Source organism: Xenopus tropicalis, chromosome 6 (genome assembly GCF_000004195.4).
Source record: "Xenopus tropicalis strain Nigerian chromosome 6, UCB_Xtro_10.0, whole genome shotgun sequence".
In the NCBI taxonomy this organism is placed as follows: Eukaryota; Metazoa; Chordata; class Amphibia; order Anura; family Pipidae; genus Xenopus; species Xenopus tropicalis.
This window is the reverse complement of record NC_030682.2, coordinates 119,996,766-120,014,517: the sequence shown is the minus strand read 5'-3', so window position 1 is coordinate 120,014,517 and position 17,752 is coordinate 119,996,766. Positions and strand designations below refer to the sequence as shown.

The 17,752-nt window shown below is 43.0% G+C and overlaps 1 protein-coding gene across 1 annotated transcript in view; it reads left to right on the top strand.

Moving 5' to 3' along the window:
• Positions 1 to 17,372, top strand: part of slco5a1 (solute carrier organic anion transporter family member 5A1) — a 56,217-nt gene extending 38,845 nt beyond the window's left edge. Inside the window, exons 8-10 of the mRNA XM_002935324.5 lie at positions 5,092 to 5,333; positions 8,086 to 8,150; positions 14,262 to 17,372. Coding sequence (XP_002935370.3) covers positions 5,092 to 5,333; positions 8,086 to 8,150; positions 14,262 to 14,719 — 765 coding nt within the window. The 3' untranslated portion in view covers positions 14,720 to 17,372. The remainder of the gene's footprint in view (positions 1 to 5,091; positions 5,334 to 8,085; positions 8,151 to 14,261) is intronic.
• The last annotated feature ends 380 nt before the right edge of the window (positions 17,373 to 17,752 follow it).

The window sequence follows — 17,752 nt, the reverse complement described above, 5'->3', positions numbered from 1 at the left end:
TCAGCTCATTTAATACCCTGGGATGAATCCCATCCGGCCCTGGACCTTTGTTTACCTTTACATGTTCAAGTCTCTTTTGAATTTCCTCCCGAGTGACCCATGCGTCAGTAGCTAAATTACTAGAACTGGGCATATTACAAGGGAAGCCTTCATTATCTGGCTCCTCAGATGTATAGACAGATGAAAAATAAGAGTTCAAAATTTCAGCTTTTTCCCCGTTTTCATCAACCAACGTACCCCCCCGTGATAATAAAGTTCCCACCCCTTCTTGCTTCATTTTTTTACTATTCACATAATTAAAAAATAATTTTGGATTCTTTTTACTCCTAGCAGCAATATCCCTTTCCATCTCTATTTTAGCTTGCCTGATAGCTTTTTTGCATGCTTTATTTGCTTCCTTGTACCTGATGAAAGTTTCTGCTGTCCCAGCTAACTTGAATGCCCTAAAAGCACGTTTTTCTTACCAACCTCGACAATAACACTTTTATTCAGCCATAAAGGTTTTGCTTTGCGATGCCTCTCCTTGCTTACTAGGGGGATATACTGTTGCGTATACCTACAAAGCAATGTTTTAAAGATGTTCCATTTTCCTTCTGTGTCTAACCCCATGAAAAGCCTTTCCCAGTTGACACATTGCAGAGATGCCCTTATACTGGCAAAGTCTGCACGTCTAAAATTGAGTGTTTTAGTTACTCCCTTATAGCGCTGTCTCTGCAGCATTATCTCAAAGGAGACCATGTTGTGATCACTGTTCCCCAAATGCTCACCCACACAAATGTTAGAGATAAGTTCATTATTATTAGAAATCACCAGGTCCAAAATAGCGTCATTCCTAGTGGGTTCTTGAACTGCCTGAAATAAAAAGTTGTCATTTAGCATATTTACAAACCTACTAGCTTTTTCTGACTTAGCCACCCCATTACTCCAGTCAATGTCCGGATAATTAAAGTCCCCCATAACAACAACTTGACCCAGTTTTGAAGCCTCCTCCATTTGCAACAATAGCTGGGCCTCATCCCCCTCATCTATACGGGGTGGTTTATAACATACACCAATGATCATTTTCTTTGTGACCTTCAGCCCTACTGAAATTTCTACCCAAAGAGATTCGACGTTTTCATTGGTAATGTCTTTATTACATGGCTTTAAGTCTGACTTTACGTAAAGACAAACCCCTCCACCCTTTTTAATCTCTCTGTCCCTCCTAAAAAGTGTATACCCATTTAAATTCACAGCCCAGTCGCATTTATCATCCCACCAGGTCTCAGTGATACCTATTAAATCATAATTTTCAATACATGCAATAGCTTGCAGCTCCCCTAATTTACCCGACAAGCTACGCGCATTAGCCAGCATGCAGCGGAGATTATTACTTCTCCCTCTGATGTTTACATTAGCTAAGGAGAATTAGAGCTAAGGCAATTATGAGACTGCTTTCCTTGTAACGGAAGCTCCTTATCTGATAAACTATATGCCCCCCTCACTCCTCCCCCACAATCCTTTGCTAGTCCCCCTACCCCGTCTACACTAATTTTCCCATGGAATTCTAGCTCACCCACCCCCCCCTTGTCTAGTTTAAACACTCCTCCAACCTCTTAACCATTCTCTCCCCTAGCACAGCAGACCCCCTTCCATTGAGGTGCAATCCTGTGGTTCATTGGTATGCTCGCCAAGTTTTCATCCTGCCATGGACCCATCCAGTACCCATGTTTTACATTTGGGGCACTGTCCATTAAAACTGCATGGGGCTTTGAAGGCCCCTTCACCACCCACACATGGGTACAACTCCTTTAGGCACAATCACCTGCTGCTTCTCAGCGAAGAACTGTTGGAATTAGCCAATGACATTCTTCCACTTGTAATAGATAAGCAGCTTGCTTTGATGCAACCACTGCATTGCCTTCTGGGATCACATTGACTTAAAATGCTGCCCAAGAGGTCCCCACGTGACTTGCAGTGCTTAGTTCTGGTGCACTTCTGCCACCTTCTAGCAGATTGGACACTTTCTTTTGCCTCTCAACAAAGTAGAGCGTTGGGCCTCGGGTAAATAACCACAGAACGCCCCACGCTTCCTCGCTCACAACCTCAGGCCTCACTTTCAAACACTTCTGCAAACTTTCATTAATTATCACTCAGTGCCTTTTGCATATTGAATCAGGCACTGCAGCACTTTTCTTTTACTTTGCTGACTAATTTAACCCTTTGTGTCCATTGTTGGGTATCAAATGTAACAGGTTTTAAGATGGGGTACTCTTGACACAAAGTAGGATCAAATGTTTTGGGACAATAGTACATCCTTCCTTAAGCAAAACCCACAACACCCAACTCAGTACTGGCCAAAACCTCCCTGGGGACTACAGGAAATAAAGACTTGTGAATGATTTTACCCCCTAATGATTTTACCCTCCACACACTTGTGGACGTACAAATACCCTTTCATCTCTGTGAACATATCTGAGCTACTTCACTATCTACCCATATCCACATGGCTATGCAGTGAGCAAAGTACAGTATAGAGCACAAATGGCATGTTTTTTCCCCACAATGCAGTGTCCCCCCCCCCCCAAGAATTAAAGGGGCATTGCGGTGGCAACGTTGCAACTGCACACATATTTCCTTACAAATCGGCTGCAATTGCAAAAAGTCTGGCTGGCATAATTTCTGGTCTGCTGCACCTTTTGATACTGGGGGCGGAGGGGACCCTGGAGCTACTGCCACCTCCTGAGTAAGAGGTTGCTCCAGGAATCCCCTGCATCAATAGGCTCAACATCGCTCAATTCAGAACGGAGGGCTGGAAGGACTGAGCAGTACAACTATACAGGGTGCAAGGGGCATAGTATGAAGCAAATACCTTTATTGAACATGGTGTTCCCACAACTGAATGCTGGGACATTGCAGGGCCTGCAACTGCACTTGCAAATGTAAATGGGCCCTGAAATACTACATCTATTTAGGCTATTTTATGTTTAGCCTACAACTGAGAATCTGCTCTGATAATTCCTTCTAAATGTGTATCTGTATTTCAGTGTAAAGGCCAAGCAGATAGAAATATTATGCAACCTGAGAGCTGGGCCGGGGGCTGGGGGGTGTAGACAGTGTATCAGTTGCAACTTTAGGGTCTGATCTCAGTAGTCAGGAAGCAAATTGGTGGCATTGCGCATTCCTTTCTGTGCCAGGCAATGCAACATGAGAAACACATGTGCTGTATTATGTCTTAATGCTACTGAAGATCAAGGAATCACTGTTCTTAAAAATAACTCAACTTGACAAGACCAGAGCTCTTTATATTTGGGGAAATAAAATGATAGCAAATTATAGTCTGCAAATATTCATTAATAAGAACAATTATGTTTATCTAAATAAGAGGTCAGATCATGGAAAATAGCAAAAACCATGCTGGAATTTACTGAAGCAATAACTGACTTCCAGCTAGGAGTATTGGAACCCACCGGAAAGCAATTACTGGGACTGTTCTTTATGGGATGTTCCTCCACTGCATCCTCTGCACCATGTTATATTCCAAAGCGATAGCACAAACAAGACCAGGACCACACAGTGCTTGGCTGCTCTTTCATTAAATGCATGTGTTTAATAACACTTGTCTTGCTTAAGAACAAAGGAAGCTGCTGGATAATTGGCCCAATGTAGTGCACCTTGGCGTTTGGGGTCCTTTCGGCTGAGGGGACTTAGCACAGCAGAACTGAGGTTAATCAGGCAGTTGTTTGTGTGGCCCTGATAGATCATGAATGCTTCCCACTCATAGTGCTTGCATTTATACAGAAATCTATTTCCATATATCAGGCTGAAACCAGAGATGGGAGATACTTGGCTGAACCATGGCAACTGCCAGTTTCTAAAAATACGACTTTATTCATAACTAAACACATTGGCATTTCGCTGCCCACAGTGCTGCTGGTACTGGAGCAGAGCAAATTTACTTCTCATTTACACCTCATTCATACTCATGCTTTGCCCATATACTAGTTAGTATATAGTAAGGGCAGACACTGGAGTAGATGCAAAAAAACTAGAATTCTGTCTAGGTATAAGTCACATTAGCCGCATATAGGGTGCAGACAGTAATCTGCTATAAGGGCAAAAAGGAACTTAAAAATGGTTTAGGGGTGAGAAGCAAAATAGGAAAATAACGATTAAGATTGTGAACATGAGTAGGATTGAACTAATAAATGGGTGAAATACTTTTAAATCATAAGACAAGGGTATATTTTACCCTCAGAACAGGAAGAGTTTCTTTATTGTATGGGTAGCCAGGTTATAGAACTGACTGCTGAGGCAGGGAAACCTCCAACAGACCTTTTATTATTGGTTTATTGCACTTGGTCTTCTTCTTGTTTACAGATTGAGCTTCTAACGTTGAGTTGCTCATTCACACACTGACACACACACACACACACACACTGACACACACACTGACACACACACACACACACACACTGACACACACACACACTGACACACACATACAGGAATGCAGCGCATAGATCAGTTAAAGGAACAGTAACACTAAAAAATGAAAGAGTTTTAAAGTAATAAAAATTATAATGCACTGTTGCCCTGCACTGTAAAACTGGTGTGTTTGCTACAGTAACACTACTATAATTTATATAATAAGCTGCTGTGTAGCCACGGGGGGCAGCCATTCAAGCTGGAAAAAAGGAGAAAAGGCACAGGTTACATAGCAGATAACAGATAAGTTCTGTAGAATACAATAGTGTTTTATCTGTTATCTGCTATGTGCCTGTGCCTTTTCCCATTTAAATGGCTGCCTCCATGGCTACACAGCAGCTTATTTATATAAATTTTAGTAGACTTTCTGAAGTAAACACACAACTTTTACCAGTGCAGGGCAGCAGCACATTATATTTTAGTTACTTTTATACACTTTCATTTTTTGGTGTTACTGTTCCTTTAATAGTTCATATATACATAGGTGCAATCCATTTGATCAGAAATTATTTTTAGGGTTTCATTTAAGGATTGCTCCTCCTCCTGGCTCAGCCAGCCAGAGAAAGCAGCACAACATGTGCATGATTTGGGCACGTCCTCATCTTTTATATTCTTTTGCTTTAGGTAAGAAATTATACAGAATGCGGCTGTGTCCAAAGTCGCCAGGTCATCACCCCTCCAACTGTGGGACAACGTAGCCAACTCCGAGTGGTCATTGTGAAAACCTACCTGAATGAGAATGGCTACGCAGTGTCCGGGAAGTGTGACCGAACATGCAATACACTCATCCCATTCCTCATCTTTCTCTTTATTGTTACCCTCATCACTGCTTGTGCGCAACCCTCAGCCATCATAGTGACACTCAGGTGAGTAACGCTTGTGTTGCACTCTGTTTGCCCACTCTCTGAACCATGGATAGACTGACTATAGGAATTGGACATTTCCCTTTCCTCTCTGCACTGTAGTGGTCAAGTGGTCATTTATGATCACATGTGTGATATGCCAGGGTCAATTTCAGAAATGTTTTACCCATAATGCAGCATTAAAGGGGTGGTTCAAGTTTCAGTTAACGTTTATGTTACAGATGGTCAGGTCTTAGCAACTTTATTTTTTATTTATCATTTTTTAACTATTTGCTTTCCTCTTCAGTTTTCAAAAGGGAGACACTGACATCGGCAGCAAAAAACTATTGCTCTGAGAGGCTACTATTTTATTGTTATTGTTACATTTTATTACTTATCTTTTTTATTCAGACCCTCTCCTATTCCAGTTTCTCATTCAAACCACTGACTGGTTGCTGGGGTAATATGAACCCTAGCAACCATATTGCTACTAAAATTCAGAAAGCTGCTGAATAAAAAGCTGAGTAACTTGAAAACCACAAATATGAAAAAAAAAATGATGACCTATTTCATATCGTTTCAGGATAGCCCATTTTACAAGATAGTAACAGTTAATTCCAGCATAATTGGGACTGTGGTCTGAGTTGTGCCTCCACATTTATGGCATTTGCAGGAGAATGAATGGAAATTCGAATTGTGCAGTTTGCGCACTGCCTTCAGAATAGTAAATGACCCCTTAGTCTTTAGGCTCTGCAATGGTGTTATTAATTAGGGCTCAATCAAGTCAGAAACAAAAAGGAAATGCTTAGGAAGAACTGTAAAGAAATAAATGTGCTCACCGGTAGCGATGTAGATTCTGGGGGCCAAGCTGTTAGTTTGCAGAGCAGGAAGCCTATGCATTGGACAGTTTGCACTGGAACCCCTCCCTGTAATTTGTAAATGGGATATATACCCCATATATCTAGTTTAGATCTCTTTATCTTCTGCAAGAGGAGCTGTTCTGTGAAGGTCTATGGGGAATCCTGTGTAGGAGACCATCTGATTGCTTATGTGCCAGTAAATACAGAGAGGAAATGTTCAGTGACCCCACTCGGCTATGATTAAGATACAATATACATGGCTCTTCCATTAGTCATTAATGGAATATGGGTTCCGCTTATAAATATTTTTGGTTGCAGCCTTAGTAATTTGTTGTTTTCAGGTCAGTTTAGAATATTTATTCGGCGCGAGGCAAGTAGCGCATTGTATTTTGCTTTTAGGCTGATGCAAAACAAACACTGGGAATTGAGCTGACATTTCCATTCTGTGCAGAGAGCAGAAAACACATTGAGAATCATCTGTGTCCTGGGAAGAACCCTGAGACGTAACACACGAGGCGCCCAGTTCTTAGTTTCAGCCTTGGGCCTGTTTTATTCACTCAACTGAGCTGCCTTTCCTGTTGGTCTGTGCCTGGTCACTTATTGCATATACACACAAATACACATATATACAGTATATATACATTTCTTCTAAATACAAGGTGGCCAGTTGCCTGTTTTAGTGACTGTTTGCTGCATCTGTTATTGTAAGTGACATAGAATAATCATCTTACTGAATGCAATGGTTTTTGCAGAAAATGTAGATACTGCTATTATGTGCCATTATGTGCTCTTTATGTATAAACCTAAGGATGCTTCTTGATCTCTTTTGGAAGTATCTCTATCAATCATAGCCAGTGGACGGTAAATAAAGCAGTTGGGAATGTAATAAAATAGAAAAGAGAGTGCATATTTCCTTCGTACATATTTCATATGAATTTTGAGGAAAAGTGTTGAGAGGCTCATCCATCAGATGAAAGAAAAATTGCACATTTTCTAGTCTGCCCCAAAGTGCAGTGAATGCCCTAAAACATGTGGGAGCAGTGGGCTGGGTGCTAAAACACATGATTTACCAATGCAGGTACATTCAGCGTCCCAGTTGGTACATCATTCAAATTGTGTCTGGCATTAGTGTGGGTGGGTTGCCACCGTTTGGCCTTAACTGGCCAGTGACGTAAGGGGTGGGTCCAAGGTTCATGACATCACAGGGGCAGAGTCATTACATTGTTGGGGCAGAGATAGACAAAGGCAGCCCAAGGCAGGGTTTGGGGCACTCGGGGGAAGGAATTGAGGGCAGTTTGTAGGCAGGCAGAGCAACTCGGGGTTACAAAGTTACCACCAGCTGCTTTGCCCATAAATTTGTAATACCAGCCCTGGCCTTGGCTGTTTTTTTTACCAGCCAGGCTAGTGAAACACTGCTCAGGTGGAAACCCTAGTGGGTGGGTGTAAAGACCAGGGGCCACAGCAATGTATCGTTGATCATAGTTTTTGGACTAGGGACTTAGGAGGTGGTGTGGAGTTAATAGGCAGGAAAAAGTCCAAGGCGTAACACACAGGCAGTTAACAAGGTCCAAGTCCACAGTATAGAGCAGGCAGAATAAGGACAGACCAAGCATAAGCAGCGCTCACAAATAGCAGGAAGGCCTACCGCAGATGAGCGACCACAAACAGGAACTGGCAGCAGCCATTGTTGATAGTGGGCCATTAAACATGCAAAATATTTCATGTCTGTGAGTCCTGTACTTATGGGTCAAAAAGTTTTCTGTATTGGGAAATATGAATTCCCATTCCTAATTTTACAATATTTTTCTAATTCTGGGCTTGCAAATTTAGAGATGAGAGAGAAACACAAGGAAAGAAGAAAGGAATCAGTTTGCAGCGTATGTGACACTCACACTTCCATTTCTTGTCTCCTGTAGGTCAGTGGAAGAAGGAGAGAGACCGTTCGCATTGGGAATGCAGTTTGTTTTGCTCCGGACTCTGGGTAAGGCTCCAGCCGCCCTGCCCACACACTGACTGGCGCATACTGACTGGCACACACTGACTGGCACACACTGACTGGCGCACACTGACTGGCACACACTGACTGGCACACACTGACTGGCACACACTGACTGGCACACACTGACCGGCCGCACACTGACCGGCCGCACACTGACTGGCAATCACCATTCATTCATTTATATAATGCCTTTTAATTTTTCCATACAAACTTAATTAATGCAGATTTGCATTCAACTTATGTATCCAACCATGTTCTTCAGTTGGAAACCCCAATAAATTACACCCTGCTATGGGGGTGCTGTGTGGGATCTAAGGGTCACATTTATTAAAGTTCATGTTTGTGTAACTTTCGTGGTTTTTTTCTACCGTGACTAAACTCACTTTTTAAAAAAAGCATGAAGTTCTCTGCATGAATGAAAAATATTGTGGAACAAATATGAATCTTTATTTACTTAAGAATTTTTGTGCAATTACATTTGAACCCCACCCCCTCCCCCGAAAAACTCTAAAACCTAATCCCATTGACTTCTACATGACTTTGACAGCTTTTAGATGGCAACGTTTTGTATTAGTGTTCTTTGTGATTTTTACACATATTAAATTGAAACAATTTGTGGTTTTAATTGTTTAACTACTATATGTTTTTTTAGCTAAAAACGTTAATTCAAGGAAAAAAAAAATGTTAATAAATATGGCCCTAAATGTTGCATATGAATAAGTGTTAGAATCCAAAAGGCTGACATTAAAAGAGAAGGAAAGGTACAATCACTAGAGTGTGACAAAATGATGGACCCCCAGTGATTGTATTTACTTGCCTGATACCCCAGGCTGGTGCTCTTGTTAGCAGAAAACTGCCCCGGCATGGGGTACCTGTTCCCAACTTATCTTCTACCATTTGTCTTCTTTCTGCACAATCCCATGAGCAAAAGGCGACTTTACATTAAAGTTCAGCTTATTCTACTTTGTGTGCGCAAGCAGTGTGAAGGAGGAAGAGTCGCTCGCTGCTACCCCAGACCATTGCAGGTTTCTGCTAACAGCAGCACTGGCCCGGAGTATCAGGTATATGATTGCAATCACTGGGGGGTGCCTAACATTTTGACACCCACAAGTAATTGTAGGAATTGCAAGTGGGAGACTGCAGGTTTATCTGTGCCATTATTGTGTATCTTGAATGTAGTCTTGGAGCTGCAGTTCCAGGGCACATTCGTGAGATATGCCAGTGGGTTTTCCACTTGAAATCTGAATAGCAAAAGCTAAAGCTGGCCATACACGCACCGATAATATCGTATAAAACCGCGTTTCGTACGATATTCGGTGCGTGTATGGCAAGTGGGCGAGTCGACCGGTATCGCAGGAGGCTGCTGATATCGGTCGACTCGCTGATCGGCCAGGTCAAAAGATTTTGATCGGGCGCCATAGAAGGCGCCTGAGCAAAATCTGCCGTCAGGGCTGAATCGGCAGAAGGAGGTAGAAATCCTATTGTTTCTACCTCCTTATCTGCCATTTCAGCCCTGAAGGTTAGTGGCCGATTGTACGATCAGTAGCATGAAAGATCGGAAATCGCCACGTGTGTGGCCACCATAAGAAGGAAGCTTGTAACATTGAGGGGGGGGGCTACAAACATGGAGCGGATAGGGGGTTCAGCACACACCCAACCCGACATAGAGAGCTCAGGTGCACACACGTTGCACACATGGATGATTTGTACTTCTGGGTGCAGTGGCGCACACACACCTTCCCTTCTCCCACACTGGTGCATTATTGTGTGTACATTAAATTCAGAGAGATTACAAGGGGCCCCTGATTGCAAAGGGTAGCCTAGGGATGCCTAGGCATTAATCTGCCCCTGACCATACATGCCAAACTCACCGTTGCTTGCCTGATACTAGAGTTTGGCATGTGGTGGAACAAGTGGACAAAGTTAGAAGAGGGGGGCAAGTCCGTAAGAATGACAAGAACCAGCTGTATTTGCACAAACTGGTATCAGTATTAAATGTATGTCTATGAATGCCAGAAGCCTGACTGGTAAAATGAAAGAAACTATATATATATATAGGTAAATACATTGTATATGTTGAATGGGGACATTGTTATTAGGAGGTGACAAGGAAGGTAACCCATGAGCCAGGCTAATGGGACAAACATTATTCCACAGTTATATAGTGCTCCACTTATGATCTTTTTCCGAATGTTTAACCCATAGTGCTGAACATTGTTTATCCACTAGATGGCAGTCTTACACAGGCATTGGCTGCAATGAAAATTCTTTTAATTTCTTTTGCTGCAGTGCCTGTCTGGGTGTTATAGAACTCTCCTAGGCAACCCTGAAAAATGCCATATGCACAAATAGCATTTGCCTTGTATTAACTGTCCAATGACAGATATTATATTTATACAATAAATGCCATTTTTTCAGTTTAGGGTTTTTATTGCACTTCACCCTTCCAGTTTACTGTTTCTTAAAAGATAAGTAAAAATTTAAAATAAATGGATGTGAAAGAATGAAATACTGTATATTTAGGGGAATGTGTACTGTTAATATTAATTAATTGTTACAACATCGCCACCTGCTGGTCAGTTTCTGACAGTGCTCTAGTCAAGGAACCTGTTCTTGAGGTTAGGAAAAATATTAGAAACCACAGATAAAAAACATAACATGGTTAATAAACTTCAAGGCATCAGTAGTGTGTTCCCATTAAGATACTGGCACTGATTTACTAACATAGAAGCTATGCAGTTTCCCTTAGCAACCAATAGACACTGGTTTCCATTTTCCAACTTGTAGAAGTCTGTTCAAAGCAGCCGTGCGTTTCCTGTCTTTACTTATTCATGCCTTGTATGTAAAGGTATAGGTTATATATATATAATATTATGCCTCTCAAGTTCAGCCTTTTATATATATATATCTAACCTGCCCAACTTCCAGTTGATCCAGAGGAAGGCAAAAAATTCTATGAAGCCTCTCTAATTTGAATTGAAGGAAAAAAATTCCTTCCTGACTCCAAGATGGCAATCGGACCAGTCCCTGGATCAACTAGTACTAAGAGCTATCTCCCATAACCCTATATTCCCTCACTTGTACTGAGAGCTATCTCCCATAACCCTGTATTCCCTCACTTGTACTGAGAGCTATCCCCCCTACCCCTGTATTCCCTCACTTGTACTGAGAGCTATCTCCCATACCCCTGTATTCCCTCACTTGTACTGAGAGCTATCTCCCATAACCCTGTATTCCCTCACTTGTACTGAGAGCTATCTCCCATAACCCTGTATTCCCTCACTTGTACTGAGAGCTATCTCCCCTACCCCTGTATTCCCTCACTTGTACTGAGAGCTATCTCCCATACCCCTGTATTTCCTCACTTGTACTGAGAGCTATCTCCCATACCCCTGTATTCCCTCACTTGTACTGAGAGCTATCTCCCCTACCCCTGTATTCCCTCACTTGTACTGAGAGCTATCTCCCATACCCCTGTATTCCCTCACTTGTACTGAGAGCTATCTCCCATAACCCTGTATTCCCTCACTTGTACTGAGAGCTATCTCCCATAACCCTGTATTCCCTCACTTGTACTGAGAGCTATCTCCCATACCCCTGTATTCCCTCACTTGTACTGAGAGCTATCTCCCATACCCCTGTATTCCCTCACTTGTACTGAGAGCTATCTCCCATAACCCTGTATTCCCTCACTTGTACTGAGAGCTATCTCCCCTACCCCTGTATTCCCTCACTTGTACTGAGAGCTATCTCCCCTACCCCTGTATTCCCTCACTTGTACTGAGAGCTATCTCCCATACCCTGTATTCCCTCACTTGTACTGAGAGCTATCTCCCATACCCCTGTATTCCCTCACTTGTACTGAGAGCTATCTCCCCTACCCCTGTATTCCCTCACTTGTACTGAGAGCTATCTCCCATAACCCCTGTATTCCCTCACTTGTACTGAGAGCTATCTCCCATACCCCTGTATTCCCTCACTTGTACTGAGAGCTATCTCCCATAACCCTGTATTCCCTCACTTGTACTGAGAGCTATCTCCCATACCCCTGTATTCCCTCACTTGTACTGAGAGCTATCTCCCATACCCCTGTATTCCCTCACTTGTACTGAGAGCTATCTCCCATACCCCTGTATTCCCTCACTTGTACTGAGAGCTATCTCCCATAACCCTGTATTCCCTCACTTGTACTGAGAGCTATCTCCCATAACCCTGTATTCCCTCACTTGTACTGAGAGCTATCTCCCATACCCCTGTATTCCCTCACTTGTACTGAGAGCTATCCCCCATACCCCTGTATTCCCTCACTTGTACTGAGAGCTATCTCCCCCCCTATCCCCCTGTGAATTCCCCCCCTTTCCTCACTTGTACTGAGAGCTATCTCCCCTACCCCTGTATTCCCTCACTTGTACTGAGAGCTATCTCCCCTACCCCTGTATTCCCTCACTTGTACTGAGAGCTATCTCCCCTACCCCTGTATTCCCTCACTTGTACTGAGAGCTATCTCCCCTACCCCTGTATTCCCTCACTTGTACTGAGAGCTATCTCCCATAACCCTGTATTCCCTCACTTGTACTGAGAGCTATCTCCCATACCCCTGTATTCCCTCACTTGTACTGAGAGCTATCTCCCATACCCCTGTATTCCCTCACTTGTACTGAGAGCTATCTCCCATAACCCTGTATTCCCTCACTTGTACTGAGAGCTATCTCCCATAACCCTGTATTCCCTCACTTGTACTGAGAGCTATCTCCCTACCCCTGTATTCCCTCACTTGTACTGAGAGCTATCTCCCCTACCCTGTATTCCTCACTTGTACTGAGAGCTATCTCCCCTACCCCTGTATTCCCTCACTTGTACTGAGAGCTATCTCCCCTACCCCTGTATTCCCTCACTTGTACTGAGAGCTATCTCCCCTACCCCTGTATTCCCTCACTTGTACTGAGAGCTATCTCCCTACCCCTGTATTCCCTCACTTGTACTGAGAGCTATCTCCCCTACCCCTGTATTCCCTCACTTGTACTGAGAGCTATCTCCCCTACCCCTGTATTCCCTCACTTGTACTGAGAGCTATCTCCCCTACCCCTGTATTCCCTCACTTGTACTGAAGAGCTATCTCCCATACCCCTGTATTCCCTCACTTGTACTGAGAGCTATCTCCCATACCCCTGTATTCCCTCACTTGTACTGAGAGCTATCTCCCCTACCCCTGTATCCTCACTTGTACTGAGAGCTATCTCCCCTACCCCTGTATTCCCTCACTTGTACTGAGAGCTATCTCCCATACCCCTGTATTCCCTCACTTGTACTGAGAGCTATCTCCCATACCCCTGTATTCCCTCACTTGTACTGAGAGCTATCTCCCATACCCCTGTATTCCCTCACTTGTACTGAGAGCTATCTCCCCTACCCCTGTATTCCCTCACTTGTACTGAGAGCTATCTCCCCTACCCCTGTATTCCCTCACTTGTACTGAGAGCTATCTCCCATAACCCTGTATTCCCTCACTTGTACTGAGAGCTATCTCCCATAACCCTGTATTCCCTCACTTGGTAAAAAGCCAACCAAGCCCTTCTTGAAGGTATATAATGTATCAGCCAGTACGACTCAAGGATTCAGAGAGATAATTTCACAACTTCACAACTCTCACTTGAAACCAGTGCCGTAACTGCTTTGGGCTGGGCCCCCTTGCAAAAAAAAAAAATCTTCAGAGGGGCCCGGCACAAAGAAGCAAACCCCAGCCAGCTCTCTTCCCTCCTCTCGCACCCCCCCAATCTGGTATAAATACCCTGGGCCCTCCATGTCCCCCCTGCAACCGCAGGTCTGCTTCCTCTGTTGTTACACCACTGCTTAATAATGTCACATTTAAAACCGATTGTGACATTCAGCTTTTTGAATGAAGATATGACAGAGAACGAAATGCCTAGGGAGGATTAGTTATTGCTGAAATGAGAGAACTGGTTAAGGTTATGGCAGTGTATATTTAGGTTTATAGCCGTGCCTCTAGCTCCCAGTTCCAGGCTAATGCTGAGACAATGGAATATGCGTGGGTTTCCTGCTGACAGTTTCCTTGTGTTTTTCTTTCTGCTGCAGCGTACATTCCCACTCCGATTTACTTTGGCGCAGTGATCGACACGACGTGCATGCTCTGGCAGCAGGATTGTGGCGTGCAGGGCTCTTGCTGGGAATACAACGTGACGTCCTTTCGCTTTGTTTACTTTGGATTGGCAGCTGGTCTGAAATTCTTAGGATTCATTTTTATATTTCTGGCTTGGTATTCCATAAAACACAAAGAGGATCAATTGCAGAGAAGAAGGTGGAGGGCGTCGCCAATAAGCACAGTCAGCGAGATGGTCAGTAACGTGACGGCCGGACAGAACTATGCACGGACAAGGTCCTGTCCCACTTTCGGTGCTAGGGAAGAACCTAATGAAAATATAAACATCAACCGAGGAATCCAGCACACGGCACAAACCTACCCTGGACCTTTCCTAGAAGCAATAAATTCCTCCTTTGAAAACTCTCAAGAAGAAGCCCCAGCTGAAACCTAGAGCAGACAATCTCTTTCACCGACCTCTGGCTTCCTTGGTTGAGCTCAATGTGGCGCCTTGTGGAACACACGTGCCTTCTTTTTGAACTACAAAGGAGAAATCACAATGCATTTAATGAGTAGTTACAGGGTGATTGAGGGCTGGTTACCTCAACTATTCTTTTACTCTCCTTAATAACTGGAGTTTTTAATATTTAGTGGTATCTGTTCTGTTCTCCTACCCTATGTGATAGATTGACACAAATGTTGGTGGCTGAAATTCAGCAAGCACTCAGCTGATAGGTGTCTTCAACCTGGTGGACACTTAGCAAGCACTCAGCTGATGGATGTCTTCAACCTGATGGACACTTAGCAAGCACTCAGCTGATAGGTGTCTTCAACCTGATGGACACTTAGCAAGCACTCAGCTGATAGGTGTCTTCACCCTGGCTGACACTTAGCAAGCACTCAGCTGTTTGGTGTCTTTAATGTGGCTGAAACTTAGCAAGCACTCAATTGATAGGTGTCTTCAACCTGTCTGAAGTTTAGCAAGCATTCAGCTGATTGGTGTATTCAATGTGGCTCGAACTTAGCAAGCACTCAGCTGATTGGTGTCTTCAACCTGGCTGAAATTCATCAACCACTCAGCTGATTGGTGATTTCCACCTGGCTGAAGCTTAGCAAGCACTCAGTTGATAGGTGTCTTCAAACAATGCATCTGAACTTTACTGTGAGGTATGCTTTAAAGCACAACTAAATTAGCCAAAACTATGCAACTACATTTGAAAAATGGCATTTCAAGCATGTCAAATACATAGCATAGGAAGAGATCAAACATACATCACGTAAAAAGGCACATAGAAGCTATAATTCAGGATATATTTTCTATCAGACTTCTATGATGCATAGACTTAATATACACCAAGCATGTAAAATGTTTGCCGTCTCATAATCGCAACATTAGATAAAAGTGGCCTGATATATGTCCTTGGGATATCTCTACTGAATTAGTGGCTTAGAGAGACTCCCTTCTCAGTGGCATAGCTTTTTTTTAATGTATGAGTATATTTTATATTTATTTAGCCGGACTGAGCTATGCATGTATAGAGTGGGACTCATGGTGTAGAAAGGGAACTCCTTTTCACATTTTCAAATATCAATGTTACTGTCATCCTATAGCCCTAATAGAACACCTCTGAGGTTTAGCATCGAGAAGTGCCTTTGGAGCTCACCTGAGGTATAGGGTGTACATCCATAGAGTGTAATGCTCAGGGCAGCAACAGTACTGCGGTGGATGAGCCTTCAAGGAATGGTAGCCACCAGACCCTAAACTGGGACAGATTGCTGAGCACACAGTAAGTCAATTGACTTATTTAATGGGGTGCCTGGACCTAAGTCTTTGCCCACAGTGTGGGAACATGGCTGCATAATTCCAAATCAAGGGAATAAGGTACCCTTCAAATCCCGCTCCCTGCTGGGGTACAGGCTTAGTAACCCTGGCTCTAAAAATCCATGATAGCCAAGGGACTGCATAAAGACACTTTCTGGTCCTTTTAACAACTCTATAATAGATGAGGATATCAGAATGAGATTTTAGCTCACTTTTATGTGCAGCCCCAAAGGCCTGGTGGGGAGGTCCTACTGAATCACTCTTATAACCCCTGACAAGATCAGCTGATTAAGCAAATCTGAGGTTAAATGAGAACAATAATCTGTATTGAGTTTATATTAGAGGGTTAGGTCTATGCAAGCATCCAAGGGAAACTAGTCTGTGCTGGTCAGTACCATTGAGTGCCTGGGGTCCCTATGTATAAGCCCAGGAAGCAGAACTGAAATCTATAGAAAGTGAAATTATTAATGTGAGATATCAGTGTCAGGGGTGGAAATTACATTAGAATTGTAAAATGTTAACACCCCATTTTTTCTTTTTTTAGTTTCATGATGTTTTTTTAATGAGTAGGAAAAATGTTTTTTCAATTTTCTTCTCGAGTCTTGGAGTCGAGAAAATTCATTGTCATTTTGGTTAGTAAGTAAGTAAGTAAAAAAAAGACAATTTAATGGAAAATAGATTTTTCTATTTCTACAATTTATAACCAGGGACCTAAGCCCTTAGTACAGTGGAGTAAATAATTATTTCAGGTCTTACTGTGTCTCAGAATATATTTGGGGTCTTACCCCCATCCCTAACGGCTTTGAACTAAGGATTCAGCTAGAGGGTTGGGTATGGGGTATTAGCTGGTATAAGTGCCCTGCAAATGTTCACTCAGGGATCAATGTGGAGGCAGCATTAGCCGATCCTCCCGTTTCCCCCAACTGCCCCCCAGCCTGTCGGGAATAAGAGCTCGCCCAGTACTGTATCATGTTAATCCCAGTCATCACCCTGTGTATTCGGTTTGGCACTTTCAATCGAACAGAAATGGGGCACAACCAACAGGATGAAGAAATGGAAACATTAAGATTTGAAAGATGGTGGCAGGCTCATATCTTTTTGTCTTAGTAATAACGATTCCCTTATTTATTATGCTCATCTCTATGAAAATCCCCCATCTACTTGTATTAGGGACTCTGTGCAGCTGTTACCATCACATGGGAACAAATGAAATGGCTTGGTGGGACCATGTGATAATCAGCAATATAATGTATCTTTGAGAATTAAACCAAGATTTAAAATGTTTTGTAATTTGTGGCTTTAAAGGTGCGTGTTGGGGGTGGTAGCAATTATATACTCCCCACCTTATGTAATAAAAGCTGCTATGTTTGCTCATGTGCAGTAACCCATAGTAACCAATCAGATATATCTAGTATGAGTAAATCTATAGCAACTGATCATTGAAGACGTTTCACTACTCATCCGAGCAGCTTCTTCAGTTCAACTGACTGGTATGGGAAGTCCTCAGCATATGTACTCTTCCACTAATCCAATCACAATGGCACTTTGTAACTCTTCAGAGAGGTGACATCTGAAACTCACAGAGGTGTGACTGCTGTAGGTTCTACAGCCATAGAGTGTAATGTTAATAGCAGCAACAGTACAACGGTGGATGAGCCTTCAAGG